Source organism: Lepidochelys kempii, chromosome 1 (assembly GCF_965140265.1).
Source record: "Lepidochelys kempii isolate rLepKem1 chromosome 1, rLepKem1.hap2, whole genome shotgun sequence".
Classification (NCBI taxonomy): Eukaryota; Metazoa; Chordata; order Testudines; family Cheloniidae; genus Lepidochelys; species Lepidochelys kempii.
Genome location: NC_133256.1, coordinates 214,154,873 through 214,171,693, shown reverse-complemented (window position 1 = coordinate 214,171,693; position 16,821 = coordinate 214,154,873). Strand labels below are relative to the sequence as shown.

At 47.6% G+C, this 16,821-nt stretch overlaps 1 protein-coding gene across 1 annotated transcript in view; it reads left to right on the top strand.

Moving 5' to 3' along the window:
- The window catches only part of LOC140907283 (antigen WC1.1-like), a 47,570-nt gene extending 31,604 nt beyond the window's left edge, over window positions 1–15,966 (top strand). Inside the window, exons 7-15 of the mRNA XM_073332873.1 lie at window positions 745–807; window positions 894–1,208; window positions 1,602–1,637; window positions 3,250–3,387; window positions 10,445–10,540; window positions 11,537–11,620; window positions 12,690–12,779; window positions 14,823–14,975; window positions 15,556–15,966. Of these exons, the coding sequence (XP_073188974.1) occupies window positions 745–807; window positions 894–1,208; window positions 1,602–1,637; window positions 3,250–3,387; window positions 10,445–10,540; window positions 11,537–11,620; window positions 12,690–12,779; window positions 14,823–14,975; window positions 15,556–15,680 (1,100 nt within the window). The 3' untranslated portion in view covers window positions 15,681–15,966. The remainder of the gene's footprint in view (window positions 1–744; window positions 808–893; window positions 1,209–1,601; window positions 1,638–3,249; window positions 3,388–10,444; window positions 10,541–11,536; window positions 11,621–12,689; window positions 12,780–14,822; window positions 14,976–15,555) is intronic.
- The last annotated feature ends 855 nt before the right edge of the window (window positions 15,967–16,821 follow it).

Sequence of the window (16,821 nt, the reverse complement as noted above, 5' to 3'; positions counted from 1 at the left end):
GCCACTCATCACCAGCAAGTTTGGGTTTGGACCAGCTGCCTCTGCCTACTCGTGGCTGCCCCTGCAACCCCTGTACCTAATAGAGCTTATCAGGCTCGCAGTCTGGGGCTTTCCTAGGCTGGAGCTCCCCGGCTCCCTTGGCCTTTCCCAAACTAGGTCCTCTATTCAGGTCTCTACAGCCAGGTCTCTCCATCTCAGAGCAAGAGAGTGGTCAACCTTGGCTTCTGGCTCACAGCCTTTATAGAGCCAGCTGGGTCCTGATTGGGGCGTGGCCCCCAGCTGCCACCACTTCCCCCAGTCAGCTGGGGTTTTACTTCCTTCCCCAGCGCCAGCCCTCTGCAGGGCTTTTCCAACACTTTCAGGGCTGGACTGGGTGCCCACTTCCCATAACCCAATAGGTACAGTCCTCAATTCTAATACCACCATTTATTGTCTCTGGATCCTCACAATAATGTGGGTGTGTTTCAGCTGACAGATCTGTTTACCTTCAAACAGGGCCAAGAGCAGCTGTACACAGGGTGGATGGAACAGACTCAGATACCCACAAATGCGCACACACCAGCAGATTTCAACATCCAGAGAATCCACTGAGGAACGAATCCATTAGCTATGAAACAAAATAGATTTTAGATTTAAGTTTATCAAATTGCTGAAATTTAGGGGTTTAATACACAGATAAGCCCTACTCTCTCCTACATCATACACTCTTCTCGGTCTGTTCACTTAATCATTTTCTCTGCATAGGAGAAAGAGAGAAACCACCCCAGACCCTGTTTGTCGACTGCCCGAACTCGACAAGCTGCACAGGTATTTCTGCTTCTCACTGTCTCACTCTTGGTCCCGAAGGACTTTCCCAGCTGTCCCAGTAACATGTGAGGTTTCTGCATTTCCAGATCAGGAGAAGTTACGCGTCGTGGGAGGAGAGGACAGATGCTCGGGGAGAGTGGAGGTTTGGTACCGTGGCTTCTGGGGAACAGTTTGTGATGACTCCTGGGATATGGCGGATGCTAACGTTGTGTGTAAACAACTGGGCTGTGGATCTGCTGTACCAGTCCCAGGCGAGGCTGCATTTGGTGAGGGGACTGGTCCCATCTGGGTGGAGACGTTGAATTGCAGAGGGACAGAGTCATCTCTCTGGGACTGTCCTGCCAAGCCCTGGGGTGAGAGCAACTGTGGTCACAAGGAAGATGTTGCAGTGAATTGCTCAGGTGAGTGACAGGAGATGTTTCTGCTACATGCTGTAATTTTCTGGAAAGAGGATGGGTCCAAGTACCCGCCCGCCCTTGGTCACAGGCCAGGCCCTCCCATCTCCTGTTTGCAGAAGCATCATGGATGCTGTGGGGTGGAAGCTTTGTGGGGCCATATTGGCTCAGACATCAGCCCACATAACCCCTGCATCCATCACAGACCCCAGTGTGCTGGTTTGTTACTAGTCAGCCTAGGGGGACGTGGGCCCTAAATCACTAACAGACAGACCCTGTGCTGCTCTGAGGGAGTTTGTAGAAGTGATGTCTGGAGGTCTGAGGGGGACGCTACCCAGTGACAAACACATCACCTCCCCCTCGCTCCAGACTCCAACTCTCCTCCCTTTCCCCTTGCAGGTGTGACAGAGACGACAGCATCACTGAGTAGAACAGGTAAAACATCCCCCGCTCCCATCAAGAGTTAAAATTTACCGGGTGCTGGGTCACGAGGATGAGCTGCAAGCTGTAGCCTAAGGACAGGAGCTCCTTGCCATGAGTAAGCAGGGGAATGGTCCCGCTGTTGTGGGGAACTTTCCTGGCTTATACACTACCCCAGTGAAATGGGCTAGCGAAGGGATCTGAGTCCTCGCTCCCCATTCCTTTACCCAGAGGCCTGCCTGACATCAAGGGCTCCCCTTCCACGCTCCTGTCTGGCAGAGTCCTTGTAACCCCGACAAGGCTGGGCCCAGGATTCCTGGGGGGTCGACCCCCAACCCTGTCGTGGTCACTTAGGGCAGGGGCTAAGGTGTCCCCACTCCCAGATGCTCTCTCTGCACTGGATGCTTCCCTGACCCACTGATCATTACATGCAGTTCAAAGGAAATACAGTGTATTAAACGGCAATCGATTTTAAAAAATAAGGAAAAAGTGGGAAAGGTTAAAGGAAAACACGTCACCCTGCTCTGTGGCACGGGGACGTCACAACCAGCGTCTCTGGACTGTAAGGAAAGTTGAGTCTGTTCCTCACACGTCCCAGGCCTCCTGCCCAGGCCCTGGCTGTGCTGCAGGGATACTGCGGGTCGGACACTTGCTCTGGGGGTGGTCACACGCCTTCAGGCTGAACGAGGCAGGACCCTTCTTCCCAGCATCGCCCCCGCCCAGTCGGGGTTACGATCCCCCTCCAAGTCTGGCCTGCCAGGCCTCTTGGCTGGGGGCGTCTCCCTGCTCTGGGCCCGCTGCCCAGGGTCCCCCTCCCTCTCCTCAGCTCCTCACCGCACCTGGCTTCAGACTGCTCCAGCCCCAGCCCCAGCTCCTGCTCCTGCTCCCCTCTGCCTCAGCGCTGCTGCTGCTCTGCCTCCAGCTCTCTGGGCTGCTTTTTCCGGCCCCTCCGGATCTGGTTGCTGCAGCTCTGCTCCCAGCACAGGTCTCCTGTGACTCTGCTCCCAGCACTGACCTGCTCCCCCCGGGCTGCTGCTCTGGTTCTCTCTGGATCTGGCGCGGCTCTGCTCCGCAGCTCAGCTCAGGCCCCTGCTCTCTCCGCAGCTCGGCCCCACTCTGTCTGACCCAGGCAATCCAGCTCACAGGGAGGACAGGACCCACCTTGTCCTCCTGACTCCCTGATTAGCCTGCCCGCCCTGTCAGTCAGGCTGACTTGGGGCATTGGCCTCTCCCCATTGTTCCTGGGGACTGTCAGTCTCAGGGTCCTGCTTTCCTATCAACCCTTCCCCTTCCTTCTGGTCCTGGGAGCTAGCCAACCGAAACACCCCCACCGAGTTTTAGTAAGGGGCCAACAGTCCCCTTACACATGGCCTGTGAAATCTAGGGGCGAATGACACCTGGGTGGGAGCTGCAGGCTGTGCTGAGCCAGAGAATTCCTGTCTGCTGGCTCCAGCTGTCAGGGCAGGGCCCATGATTTAAACAGCAGCCTGTGAGCTGCCCCCATGGCACACAGACTGTGTCCCAGCCCCTTACCCTGCTGCCGTGCAATGAGTGACTGGGGAGATCCCTGGGCCCCCCGGACTCTCACAGGATAATCCCTCCCTCTTCCATGTTCATTTCCTTCCAGCTCCCCCGCGCCGCCCTCCGACCGACAGTGGAAGAATCACGGTGCCCGTGGTCATCTGCATTGTCCTGGGAGCCCTGCTCTGCCTGGTCTTAATCATCCTGGGGGCGCAGGTGCGAAGTGCCAGGGCAGAGCGCAGAGGTGGGTCCTGCTTGGTGTCACTGTGTGAAATGCCTCTGAAATAGCAGGCAGAGCTGTGCCTAAGGGGCGTGGGGCGTTGGCAGTGTAGTGGAAGGTTAAATTGTATTATACTGTTCAGCCACGAAGTGGTGTTGCATGTAACAACTTACATTCGCGAACCTCAGCCATGCCTGGCAGAGCATTAAGGGATCTTATTGTGAACACATCTGTTGAGTATCTCTCCGGAAAGGAAGCTCTGTAGCCAGTCCATGTCTGGTACAGAAGCCTGACCTGCTTATAGCAGCCTTGCCACCTACCATGTCCAAAGTGTATGTGACATGGTGCCCCAAGTTAAGCAGTGCCAGAGGAGAAGAAAAACAGAAGGAAGAGAGCAACAGAAGTTGCAGACAGAAGGAGGAGCAATGAAGGATGCAGACAGGGGAAAAAAAAGCAACACAGGTTGCAGGATTTCATCAACATCTCCCTCTTCGTTGACCAGAGAACTTCAGCTTTGACAGACCTTCACAACTGACAGACTAGAAGCAGCATTTTGCAAGATTTCAGATTGCTACAAAACTCCATAAGAAACTGAAGCTGTACAGGTATGGTGATTACTTTGTGCTGTTTGGAAGCAAGCAGAGCATTTCTTTCAATCCTTTGATTTTCCTGAAGACAGGCACAAAGATGACTATGAAAGGGTTCTGGCTTTGTTTGATGCGTCCTTTATACACTGGAACCTCAAAGTTACAGAACTGACCAGTGAACCACACACCTCATTTGGAACTGGACGTATGCAACCAGGCAGCACCAGACACCAAACAAAAAAAAAAAAAGAAAGAAAGAAAATACAGTACAGAAGTGTCTTAAATGTAAATAACTAAAAAAATGAAAGGGAAAGGTTGAAAAAAGATTTGACAAGGTAAAGAAACTGTTTCTGTGTTTGTTTCATTTAAATTAAGATGGTTAAAAGCAGCATTTTTCTTCTGCATAGTAAAGTTTCAAAGGTGTATTAAGTCAATGTGCAGTTGTAAACTTTTGAAAATACAACCGTAACATTTTGTTCCGAGTTATGAATGTTTCAGAGTTATGAACAACCTCCATTCCAAGGTGTTTGTAATTCTGAGGTTCTACTGTACCCTCAGAGAAATGTGGTTTATGAAAGGGCATGTTTTCACCAGAGAATTGAAGGACTAGGGGAAAATGCTGAATAGTTTATAAGAGCTCTGCATGCCTTGGCTGAAAACTGTGATTCAGAAACTGCAAACATGAAAATTTCAGAGAGAGGCTGGTTATTGGGTTAACAGAAAAAAATCCTTCACAGGACCTACAATTCAAAACAGACTTCACCCTACACACTGCGATTCAAACGGCAAAGCAATCTGAGCTCATGAGACAGCAAAACCGAGAGCAACTTGTCAAACTTGAAAAATGAGAAACTAGCTTAGAAGCTGTTAACAAACGCAGCCTGAATGAAACAAGTTAATACCATGAAATTGGTGAGGTAAAGAGGGAGAACTCCCTGGCTAAGAGGAACAAATTCCACTCAAACATTCAGGATATATTAAATGCACGAAACATGGACTTTTTGCAGTTGTTTGCCACATGAACGCAGTCAGGGAATTGATTCATATTCCAGACAATCAAGAGCTATCGTTTCTTGGATCTATCCTGTGTGAAGATACAGAGCCTGCCTGGAGAGTGAAACTGATCATTCAGAGAAACACTATGGACTTTAAAATGGACTTAGGAGCAGATGTAACAGTCATCTCAGAAGGGCCTTACAATCACCTTCAACCCCTCCCAGAGATGAAGTTACCTGCCAGAGCTCTGACTAACACTAGAGGCATTCTGAACTGTATGGGACAGTTCACCACAGAAATCTCTTTCAAAGAGAAAAACTTCTCATTCAGAGTGCATGTGATCAAAGGATCAAAGACCAACAGCGTTCTCCACCTCAGTGTGGCAGCCATGATGGGCCTCATGAGAAAAGCGGAAGAACTTGAAAGGGATATTTGAAAGGAGACCCAGTACAAATAAACTCAAGATAAAATGCTGGAGCATACAGATATATAGTGTACCTCAGAAAGAACAATCAACAGAGCAAACTCTACAGATGGCAGATGGAGAACAAGAGGAAGAAAACTCAGAGATTCCAAACAGGCCTCAGGTGCTGCTGATGGAAAGCCAGATGACCAAGTTGTTACGTGTTTGGGTTGGGTAATTAGAAAACTAGTACCACTGAGAGATGTTAGGACTTTTTCCCTCACCCCTCTCTTGGTTCTTATCACGCAAACAGAAAGCAGAAGACCATAGTCCGAGTGCAGGCAATACAATGTTTAGTGGGGTTAATCAGGCAAGCATATCCATAGCTCTGTATGTCACAGAGTTTTTCCTGTCCTTTTTCCTACCTTCTTTTTCTTAGCAGGTTTAATTATATCCCTTGGTCCCACCCCTTACAATTTATGGTCATGTTCTGTTTTGGAGGATCGTAGTATGGGGACTTGGTACCACTTCTTTTGTACCCTACGGGTGGGGTAAGGAGTAAGGTTATGTTTCAGCCAGGGACACCTTTTCTCTGGCTTTTTAGTGTTTCTTATGTTTGCCCACCACCCCCCTTGCCCCTCCCATGTGGTTGCTTGACCTTGCCTTGAGATAAGGGTTGAGGCAGTCTTCAAGTGTACACTTGTATATTAAACTCCCACCATACCCAGCAACACTTTAACTATTTTCCTTATTTCTTTTCATTGTGCTATATACACCATCTGGAAGCATCACACAGTGTTTTCATTCTTTGTTCATACATATTCGTAAGGAGGATATAAAAGTATCAAAAGTCAAACCCAAAATTTTATCCAAGGCTAAGAGACAGACCTATATACTAACAAGAGACACTTAATAGACTGATCTGTGCTAAACTGTAAAGATACCATGATAACTTAAATGTTGTAAATGGTAGGAATGTAGAACTCAAAGGCGGAGACGTAGTGGAAGGCTAAACTGTATTATACTATTCAGCCACTAGGTGACACTGTGTGTAATATACCTTGTTTAAACTAACTTCAGCCATACTTGTCGGAGTATTATGGTAGCTTACGGTGAACACATCTGGTGTGTACCTCTCTTGCACGAAAGCTCTGTAGCCAGTGCGTGTCTGGTACAGAAGTCTGGCCTGCTAGTAGCAGCCCTGTAACCTGCACAAGGTGTACATGTCAGGGAAAGCTAGGTGGGGGATCCAGGGACCATCTTAAGTCCTATCATATCTAATATGATATGTTAGGTTGGATATTAGGAAAAACCTTTTCACTAGGAGGGTGGTGAAACACTGGAATGCGTTACCTAGGGAGGTGGTAGAATCTCCTTCTTTAGAAGATTTTAAGGTCAGGCTTGACAAAGCCCTGGCTGGGATGATTTAATTGGGGATTGGTCCTGCTTTGAGCAGGGGGTTGGACTAGATGACCTCCTGAGCTCCCTTCCAACCCTGATATTCTATGATTCTATGATTCTAATATCTTCAGCTATGATCTGGCCATGGAAATGAATAGCACAGCAGTGACACTTGCAGATGACAATACATTGGGAGGAGTTGAAACTAGTGGGGACGACATAGAAATAATACAAAGGGGAAATGCAGTGGTCCCTTGCTCTCAAGTGGAGAGGGAGGCCACACCCTCTCACTGTGTCAGGCAGCAGCACTCAGGCTCGTGTCCCACTTGCTGGGCCGATCTGTAAGAAGTCTAGAGTTCGCAGCCTCCTGTCAGAGCTGCCGCCAATCAAGAGTCTAGAACCCTGGCATTCTAGGCAGGGTGGAGTATAAACAGTCTTTAGTCCACAGCATCCTGGCTGGGACAGCCAGCAGTTCATGGTTGATAAGGGAAGCTGTGGCCCTCTGGGCAGGGCAGAGTGGGAAGCAGGCTTTGCCTAAGCCTCTTGGCAAAGGCAGCCAGCAAAGACACAGTCTGGGGCTCTGGCTCCTTGGGTGGGGAAGAGCAGGGAGCACCAAACAATCTAGGGATTCAGGCCCTCAGGCAGGGCAGAGCACCAAACAGACAGTTTGATGACCTGGCTCTGGCAGACAGCAGACCTCTTGGCCTAACGTGGGTAGGCTGCCACCCCAGGGATGGGGTTGGCAGCAGGGGATGGAGGGACCTTGGCGCACCCTACTCCACTGCGTCCCAGCCCTGGGCCCAAACACTGGCGGACTGTTCCGCCACTGGGTCAGCAGGGATTCAGCTAAAACATGTTGACTCGGGTTTTGACAGTGTAACGGGATCAAAGTGCAGTTTCCTTGGGCTACTTCCTTCCAGCGTCTGGTTGAGGGGTTCCATAGTGCCCGGGTCTTTGGTCTCGTCAGGGTACTTGGCTGATGGCAGTGCCGGCAATTTCTCTCCAGGGTCGGTCTCCTTTGGGGACAGGATGCTGCCCGGTGCAGATCCAGCTCCAGAATTCTGCAGCAGGCTGGAGACTTCTGTCTCCTTCCCTAGCTCCCACTCCAATGAGATGCAAGACCCTCCCTTTATACTTCCTGTCCTGCCCTAGTAATTCCGGCGACGGGGGCAGGGCAGGTTTGGCTCCACCCACCAGAGGGAGTGTAGTGGTCCCTCACTCTAAAGTGGGGAGGGAGGTCACTCCGCCTCACTGGAGAAAATAATACAAAGAGACTTCAAGTATTCTTAGAAAAAATAACACGTTGAGATTCCATTTAGAAAAGTACAAGAAAATCCATGTGAGGGAAAGATCCGGAATAGAGAGATACAGCAGGAGGGAGGGTACGAGGAAGGAGAAATGCTGCAAAAGAGCTTGGGTGATTATGGCCAAAGAGATCAGACAGTTCTACTAGGCATTTAGGGCATATCTACACTGCAATGAGAGGTGTGATTGCAGCCCATGTAGAAATACCCAAGCTAGCTTTTACCTAGCTCGGTGAAAGCTAGCTGGCATAACAACAGCAGTGTAGTTGCGTCAGCATGGCTGTGACGTGGGCTAGCCACTGGAGCGTGCACCCAGGCTCCTAGGCGAGGCTGTACACGGCAGGTTAGCCTGTGCTGCTGCATGTGCTGACACAGCTATGTGGCTAGCTAGCTCAAAGCCAGCTCAGATGTGTTTATGCGTGCTGCAATCACTCCTCCAGATTGCAGTGTAGATTTACCCTTATATAAGAACGTAAGACCGGCCATCGTGGGTCAGACCAAAAGTCCATCTAGCCCGGTATCCTGTCTTCCAACAGTGGCCAATGCCAGGCACTTCAGAGGGAATGAACAGAACAGGTAATCATCAAGTGATACATCTCCTGTCGCCCATTCCCAGCTTCTGGCAAACAGAGGCTAAGGACACCATCCCTGCCCGTCCTGGCTAATAGCCATTGCTGGACCTATCCTCCATGAATTTATCTAGTTCTTTTTTGAACCCTGTTATACTCTTGTCCTTCACAACATCCTCTGGGAAAGAGTTCCACAGGCATTGACTGTGTGTTGTGTGAAGAAATACTTTCTTTTGTTTCTTTTGACCCTGCTGCCTATTAATTTCATTTGGTGACTCCCAGTTCTTGTGTTATGAGAAGGAGTAAATAACACTTCCTTATTCACTTTCTCCACACCAGTCACGATTTTATAGTTTCATATCCCTCCTTAATCATCTCTTTTCCAAGCTGAAAAGTCCCAGTTTTATTAATCTCTCCTCATACGGTAGCTGTTCCATACCCCTAACCATTTTTGTTGCCCTTTTCTGAACCTTTTCCAATTTCAATACATCTTTTTTGAGATGCGGTGACCACATCTACACGCAGTATTCAAGATGTTGCATTTATCAGCATTGAATTTCATCTGCCATTGTGTTGCTCAGTCACGCAGTTTTGTGAGACCCCAGTGTATTTTTTGCAGTCTGCTTTGGATTTAACTACCTTGTCTAGTTTTTTATCATCAGCAAATTTTGCCACCTCCCTGTTTACCCCTTTTTCCAGAGCATTTATGAATATGTTGATCAGCACTGGTCCCAGTACAGACCCCTGGGAGTCACCACTATTTACCTCTCTCCGTTCTGAAAACTGACCCTTTATTTCTTCTCCTTTTTTCCCTATCTTTTACTCAGTCACTGATCCATGAGAGGACCTTCCCCCTTATCCCATGACAGATTACTTCTCTTAAGAGCCTTTGGTGAGGGACCTTGTCAAAGGCTTTCTGAAAATCTAAGTACACTATATCCACTGGCTCCCCCTCGTCCACATGCTTGTTGACCCCCTCAGAGAATCCCAGAGGATTGGTGAGGCAGGATTTCCCTTGACAACAACCATGTTGACTCTTCCCCAACAAATCATGTTCATCTATGTGTTTGATCATTCTATTTTTTACGGTAGTTTAAACGAATTTGCTTGATTCTGTAGTTTGGGTTACTGGCCTGTAATTACTGGGATCACTTCTTGAGCCTTTTTAAAAAATTTGCATCACATTAGCTATTCTCAAGTCTTCTGGTACAGAAACTGATTTAAATGATAGGTCACAGACTACAGTTAGTAGTTCTGCAATTTCACATTTGAGTTCCTTCAGAGCTCTTGGGTGAATACCATCTGGTCCTGGTGACCTATTACTGTTTAGTTCATCAATTTGTTCCAAAACTTCTTCTCATGACACCTCAATCTGGGACAGTTCCTCAAATTCGTCACCTAAAAAATATGTAGATAGTACTTTCCATTTTTAAAGCACTGCACAAATATTAGCTAATTATTCCCCACACAGTCTCTAGGCAGTACATATACAAGTACTATTTTGCCCATAGGTGTGAGCACCAGGATAGGAGAGGAACGATTTTGGGTGGTAGTAGGAGTAATAGGATACATTTATGAAGGGACCATTAAAGTTGAATATCAAGATAAACTTAATAACTGTGAAATAGTCAATAGAACAAACATGACAGGGACATGGTCCCCATCACCTGGGATGCTGAAATCTAAACTGGAGAGAGCAGTGGGAATGTGCTGTAGGAACCAGTCCTGCACTGGAGTCGGGGGGCAGGGGCTGGATGATCTCATAGGGTTTCCCATCCCTAGCTTCTCTGAGCCTGTGCAAACCCTGCCCTTTGTTTTCAGGCTCCAGAAGATCCTTGGACCCTTTCTCTGAGGCCGTGTACGAGGAGATCGATTATAACCTGATGAGAAAGAAGCAGGAAATGTTTGATCGCTCAGGTCTGTGTGTGTTATTCCTAACAGGGAGAAAGTCTCTAATGCACTCTGCCTTCTAAAGCTCTGACTTAGAGCTAAATCTCTGCAGCCTTCAAGCCTGTGAGTCCTGGATGGCTGCAGATGCTGGGTCTGTGAAGAGACCAGCCAGTTACTGGACTGAGATGAATGAGTTTCCTCCCTAGCAGACTCTGCTAGCCCCATTCTGAGGACAGTCAGGCCCATCTGTACATCCTGCAGCCGTAGGGGGTAATTAGTTTTGGGTCAGGAAAGTGACTGTTCACGTCATTTTGACTGAATGTCAATCAGGGGGGAAGATGCTGCTCTCAGTTTAGCACATTGTGGGGCACTCTGAGCATGGTCAGTGCTTCTTCCTGAGGCTACTTCTGAGATCCACATTCTCCTCTCTAGTAATGGTGGGGGTTGGTCACAGACTCTGATCATAGCAGGGGTGTGGCCTTATCTGTCAAAAAGTCGGGGGAGGGGGAGTATCTTCCAGAACAAAATGGAAGTCATGTCTGTTGCTGAGGAAATCTGGACCAGCAGCCTCAGCCATAATTTTCTGCTGGATCAGGCCATGAAGCAGCAACATTCAGGAGGAGAAGATAAACATTCCTCTCTAAAGAGATTCTTACACCCTGAGTGTGACTCAAAACAGGCTCCCCAGTTCATGAGAAGGATTTGAAAGAATCCCACAGGAGGGGGTCCCATGGTAAAAGGCTCATTCAGTTCCTGCCTCACCTCATGAGGTCAATATGGCTGTTCCCAGCATCTTCCCAGTCTGTATTATCCACCCCAAAGCCTCATTTACTACAAAAAGCTGATATTTAGCTTAGAAAGTCTGTGTCAGCCTCTCACCACTCAGTCGCTGTGAATTCAGCATCTTCTCTTGAAGAAGCAATATAGTGAGACCATAAATCTTGCTCCAGGACCCGGATGCATTGCCCATCAGCCAGTTTCGCTGCTCTCACTGTGATAACATCCCATTTACCCTTTCTCCAGTTTCCTATTCAGATGACTCAGTGACAAAGCTGCAGTATTACACCGGGGACAGCGAGGGGGAAAATGATCCTGGATCAGAGCAAGGTAACAAGGATGGGGGTGGACACAGAGACACACAAAAGATTTCTGTCCAGCTCTTGATGGAAATGTGAACAAATCCTGACCCTTTCTGTGTGTGGTTGACTGTGCTCTCTCCCAGGGGAGGAGCTGCAGGGAACCGGGCAGAGAAATATTCACACTGTATGAAAGAATCTGACTTCCACAGCTTACACGTGTCACTGTACAACCCCTGATCTATGCCCCATGACCTTAGCCCCCTGCCTCCTCGACAGGAGCATATAGCCGAATTCACGATCCAGCCCATATAATGTAAGGACTTTAAACCATGTCTTTATAGAGTTCAGTTGAATTCACAATGGTCAGCTCTGGTTTGGCAGCTACTATCGCCCAACAGCCTGTGATGGGATGTTAGATGAGGTGGGATCTGAGTTACTACAGAGAATTCTTTCCTGGGTATCTGACTGGTGAATCTTGCCCATATGCTCAGGGTTCAGTTGATCACCATATTTGGGGTCGGGAAGGAATTTTCCTTCAGGTCAGATTGGAAGAGGCCCTGGAGGTTTTTTCGCCTTCCTCTGCAGCATGGGGCACTGGTCACTTGCTGGAGGATTCTGTGCTCCTTGAAGTCTTTAAACCACGATTTGAGGACTTCAATAGCTCAGACATGGGTGAGAGGTTTATTGCAGGAGTGGGTGGGTGAGATTCTGTGGCCTGCATTGTGCAGGCGGTCAGACTAGATGATCATAATGGTCCCTTCTGACCTTAATATCTATGAATCTATGAAATAGGTCCAGGGTTAGCTCAATACCAGCATAGATCCTGATCTCATTGAAGGGCATGACAAAGTTGGTATTGGATGCTGTGGGGCAGGGCTGGGCCTTAGTTATTTTTGAGGAAATAAAGGTGGCACAATTATTGTTTGAGAGAATGTCCATGACTCTCCCTTTTCCCCTGGGTCACCCTGTGACTTCCCCTGAAGACTCTATGATGAAAAGCCCAAACTCGAAAACAACAGGCCTTTAATGGGGAACTAAAACCTGCTGGGGAAATGGGTGTGTTCAGGGGAAGCTGACCGTAATGTTTGCTGTTCCAGAGGGAGCTTCCCCAGGGGGGTCTCAGTTGGATTACGATAATGTGGAGGAGTCTGCCTTGAGGAATGTCCTCCAGACTCCAGACAGCCGAGGTGAGCAATGATGAATCTGCCTCCTGGAAGCCACATTACCCCTTGGCTACTGCTGCTCCACCCCCTTCATTCCCTAGTCTGCCCTTTGATCCTGAGCTCAGGGCTGGGAAGAATTAACCCAAAGTAGCCTGGCTGGAGCCAGCGAAGGGCTGTCAGGGTTCCCTCCCCACTCTGAACTCTAGGGTACAGATGTGGGGACCCACATGAAAGACCCCCGAAGCTTATTTTTACCAGCTTAGGTTAAAAGCTTTCCCAAGGCACCAATTGCATCTTGTCCTTGAACAGTATGCTGCCACCACCAAGTGATTTAGACAAAGACCAGGGAAAGGACCACTTGGAGTTCCTATTTCCCAAAATATCCCTCCAAGCCCTTACACCCCCTTTCCCGGGGAGGCTTGAGAATAAACAAGATGAGCACAAACCAGCCTTGGATTTTTAAGACCCAAAAACCCCAATCAGATTCTTAAAAGAAACCCAGAACTTTATTAGAAGAACAAAAAAAGATAAGAGAACAACTCTGTAAGATCAGAGTGGGAAGATAATCTTACAGGCAGTCAGATTCAAAACATAGAGAATCCCTCTTGGCAAAACCTTAAGTTACAAAAAGACACAAAAACAAGAATAAACATTTCCTCCAGCACAGCGAATTTCACAAGCCAAACCAAAGAAAACCCAAGACATTTTCTAGCTAGATTAGTAACTAACTTTACAGGAGTTAGAGAGCTTGCATCCTTGATCTGTTCCCGGCAAAGGTATCACACAGACAGACAAAAGCCTTTCCCCCCAGTCCAGATTTGAAAGTATCTTGTCCCCTCATTGGTCATTTTGGGTCAGGTGCCAGCCAGGTTACCTGACCTTCTTAACCCTTTACAGGTAAAAGGACTTTGCCTCTGTCCAGGAGGGATTTTATAGCACTGAATACGGAAAGGTGATTACTCTTCCCTTTAAATGTATGACAAGGGCTGTCATAAATATAAAGGGAAGGGTAAACCCCTTTAAAATCCCTCCTGGCCAGAGGAAAAATCCTCTCATCTGTAAAGGGTTAAGAAGCTAAAGGTAACCTCGCTGGCGCCTGACCAAAATGACCAATGAGGAGACAAGATACTTTTAAAAGCTGGGAGGAGGGAGAAAAAACAAAGGGTCTGTGTCTGTCTGGGTGATGCTTTTGTCGGGGATAGAACAGGAATGGAGTCTTAGAACTTTTAGTAAGTAATCTAGCTAGGTATGTGTTAGATTATGATTTCTTTAAATGGCTGAGAAAAGAGTTGTGCTGAATAGAATGACTATTCCTGTCTGTGTGTCTTTTTTGTAACTTAAGGTTTTGCCTAGAGGGATTCTCTATGTTTTGAATCTAATTACCCTGTAAGGTATCTACCATCCTGATTTTACAGAGGTGATTCCTTTACTTCTATTAAAAGTCTTCTTGTAAGAAAACTGAATGCTTTTTCATTGTTCTCAGATCCAAGGGTTTGGGTCTGTGGTCACCTATGCAAATTGGTGAGGATTCTTACCAAACCTTCCCCAGGAAGTGGGGTGCAAGGGTTGGGAGGATTTTTTTGGGGAAAGACGTGTCCAAACTACGTTTCCCAGTAAACCCAGTTAAAGTTTGGTGGTGGCAGTGGAAATTCCAAGGGCAAAGGGTAAAATTAATTTGTACCTTGGGGAAGTTTTAACCTAAGCTGGTAAAAGTAAGCTTAGGAGGTTTTCATGCAGGTCCCCACATCTGTACCCTAGAGTTCAGAGTGGGGAAGGAACCTTGACAAGGGCATTCCACAATTAACAGTTTCCCTCATTGTTGCCTTAAGGAGCCACGTCTTTGTTATTTTTATGTTTCCTGTTTGCTTCCCCTCCAATGGCCTCCTTTGTTTTTCCCTGTGCAGTCTGGCAGGATAATATCAAACAGCTAAACTGAGGTGTATGTGGCATTCATTCATAAGAAATAATACACACAAGTTCCTCCTTTGCCACACCTGGCATGTAGCTTATTTCTCTATTCAGTGGAAAGCCTCTTCTCATTACCATTAATTCCCATCATTATTTCAGAGGTCCCTGCCCTGCCTGGAGATGACCCAGGGGACGGTTATGATGATGCCAGAGAAATTTCTGACCCTGAAGACGACCCTGCTTCTGGACCGAGTGCCCAGGAAGTCACGGGGGCCCATGGGGAAAGTGTCAGGAACAGGGATTCACAGACAGGTGAGTGGAGTGTGGAGAAGTCACCGGGAAGAGCCTTTACTGGCCACTAGAGCTCACTGTCACTGCACTGAAATACAGTTATTGGTGACCTCTCATCTGTGTCCCCTCCTTGACTTCTGATAAACAGAGTTAAATGGATTGAAATCAAGACAGAGAGAAGATTTCCTAGATAAGGTCCCTGATCCTACAAATACTAGATCCCATCTGTCAGTCTACTCACATGAATACTCTCTCTGACTTCAGTGGGACTGCTGGCGTGTGGTCCCTTAGGGACTATATCAGATGTCAGGAGTTACAGCAGCTCCCAGTGGCCTATCAGGGAGTTGTCACCAGCTCACTGCCATCCCCACACTTCTCCTGCACCAGGGAGGTCTCAGAAGAGAGAGAATCCGCGCCCACATGTTTTCTTTGAAGAACAGAGAGAGAAATCATGGTTTAAACATGTCAGAGGCCCACTAAGAGGAACTGTGGGTGGGGGCTGATTCACAGCCCATGCTGTATTTTGCCCATCCATTACGTGAGTGCACATGGGTGGAGAATGAATACATTGACTGTAATGTGACTTGCTTGCTATTTTCAGGCTGGAGTCTGCACTCGCTAAGAAGTGAAGGGGCCTCTGGGGCTGAGAGGGAAGCCCTGTCCCCACCTCCTCATGACCCGGGTTATGATGACATTGATGATGGCATCTCTGGGACATCAATATAAGAATGGCTGGGTTGAGATCAAATATCCTGTGAGGATGTAAATGCTGTATGGTTAGACTCTTCCTGTCCCAAATGCTCATTGACCCATCGGGGTATTGGAGACAATCCCTACCTGGGAACTGCTTCAATTAGCTTTTTGATTTCAGTTTTGTTTAGATGCAAGAAATAAATCTGACTGAGACAGGGGCTGTGATTTCCCCTCTAATTTCCCATTGATCAGACAGTTTGGAACTTCCCTGCTTTTTTGTCCCTAACACTTCTTCATTGTGAATTTTTGCTTTTTCTTATTAAACCCTTTTTGAAGATCTGTCCCTGGGCTGATGTTTCTCTCATGAGGTGTGTTGGGTGGCTCCATGTGGACCAGCAGTGAGAGAGATGGAGACTGAAGTGACGGGTTCGGTCACAGAGACCCCCTTGGGACTGTCACCTGACGTGCTGAGACTACCTCTGAGCCCGTTTTCCCTGCCAGTTTGGGACTCCAGAACCCTGCCTAGTTGAGCCAGACACACTAGCCTGCTACAATACAGACTCAGGTCTGGTCCACGCCCCCAAAGCTGCAGACTTTGACCAAAAACTGCTCAGCAGGTCTGCTATCTCCAGCACCCAGACACCCAGCTTCCAATGGGATCCAAACCCCAAATAAATCCATGTTACTCTATATAAAGCTTATACAGGGTAAACTCATAAATTGTTCACCCTCTATATCATTGATAGAGAGATATGCACAGTCATTTGTTCCTCCAGGTATTAATCACTTACTCTGGGTTCAATAATAAAGAAAAGTGATTTTATTAAGAACAAAAAGTAGGATTTCAGTGGTTTCAAGTAATGACAGACAGAACAAAGTAAGTTACCAAGCACAATAAAGCAAAAACACACAAGTCCAAGCCTAATACATTAAGAAACCGATTACAGGTAAAATCTCACCCTCAGAGATATGCTAATAAGCTTCTTTCACAAACTAGACTCCTTCCTAGTCTGGCCCAATCCTTTCCCCTGGTGCAGACTTGTTAGTTCCAGGAGACATTTTAGGTGGAAAGCAGGGGTGTTCTCATGACTGGCAGCCTCCTTTGTTTTGTTCCACCCCCTTTTATAGCTTTGGCACAAGACTGGAATCTTTTGTCTCTCTGGGTCCCTACCCC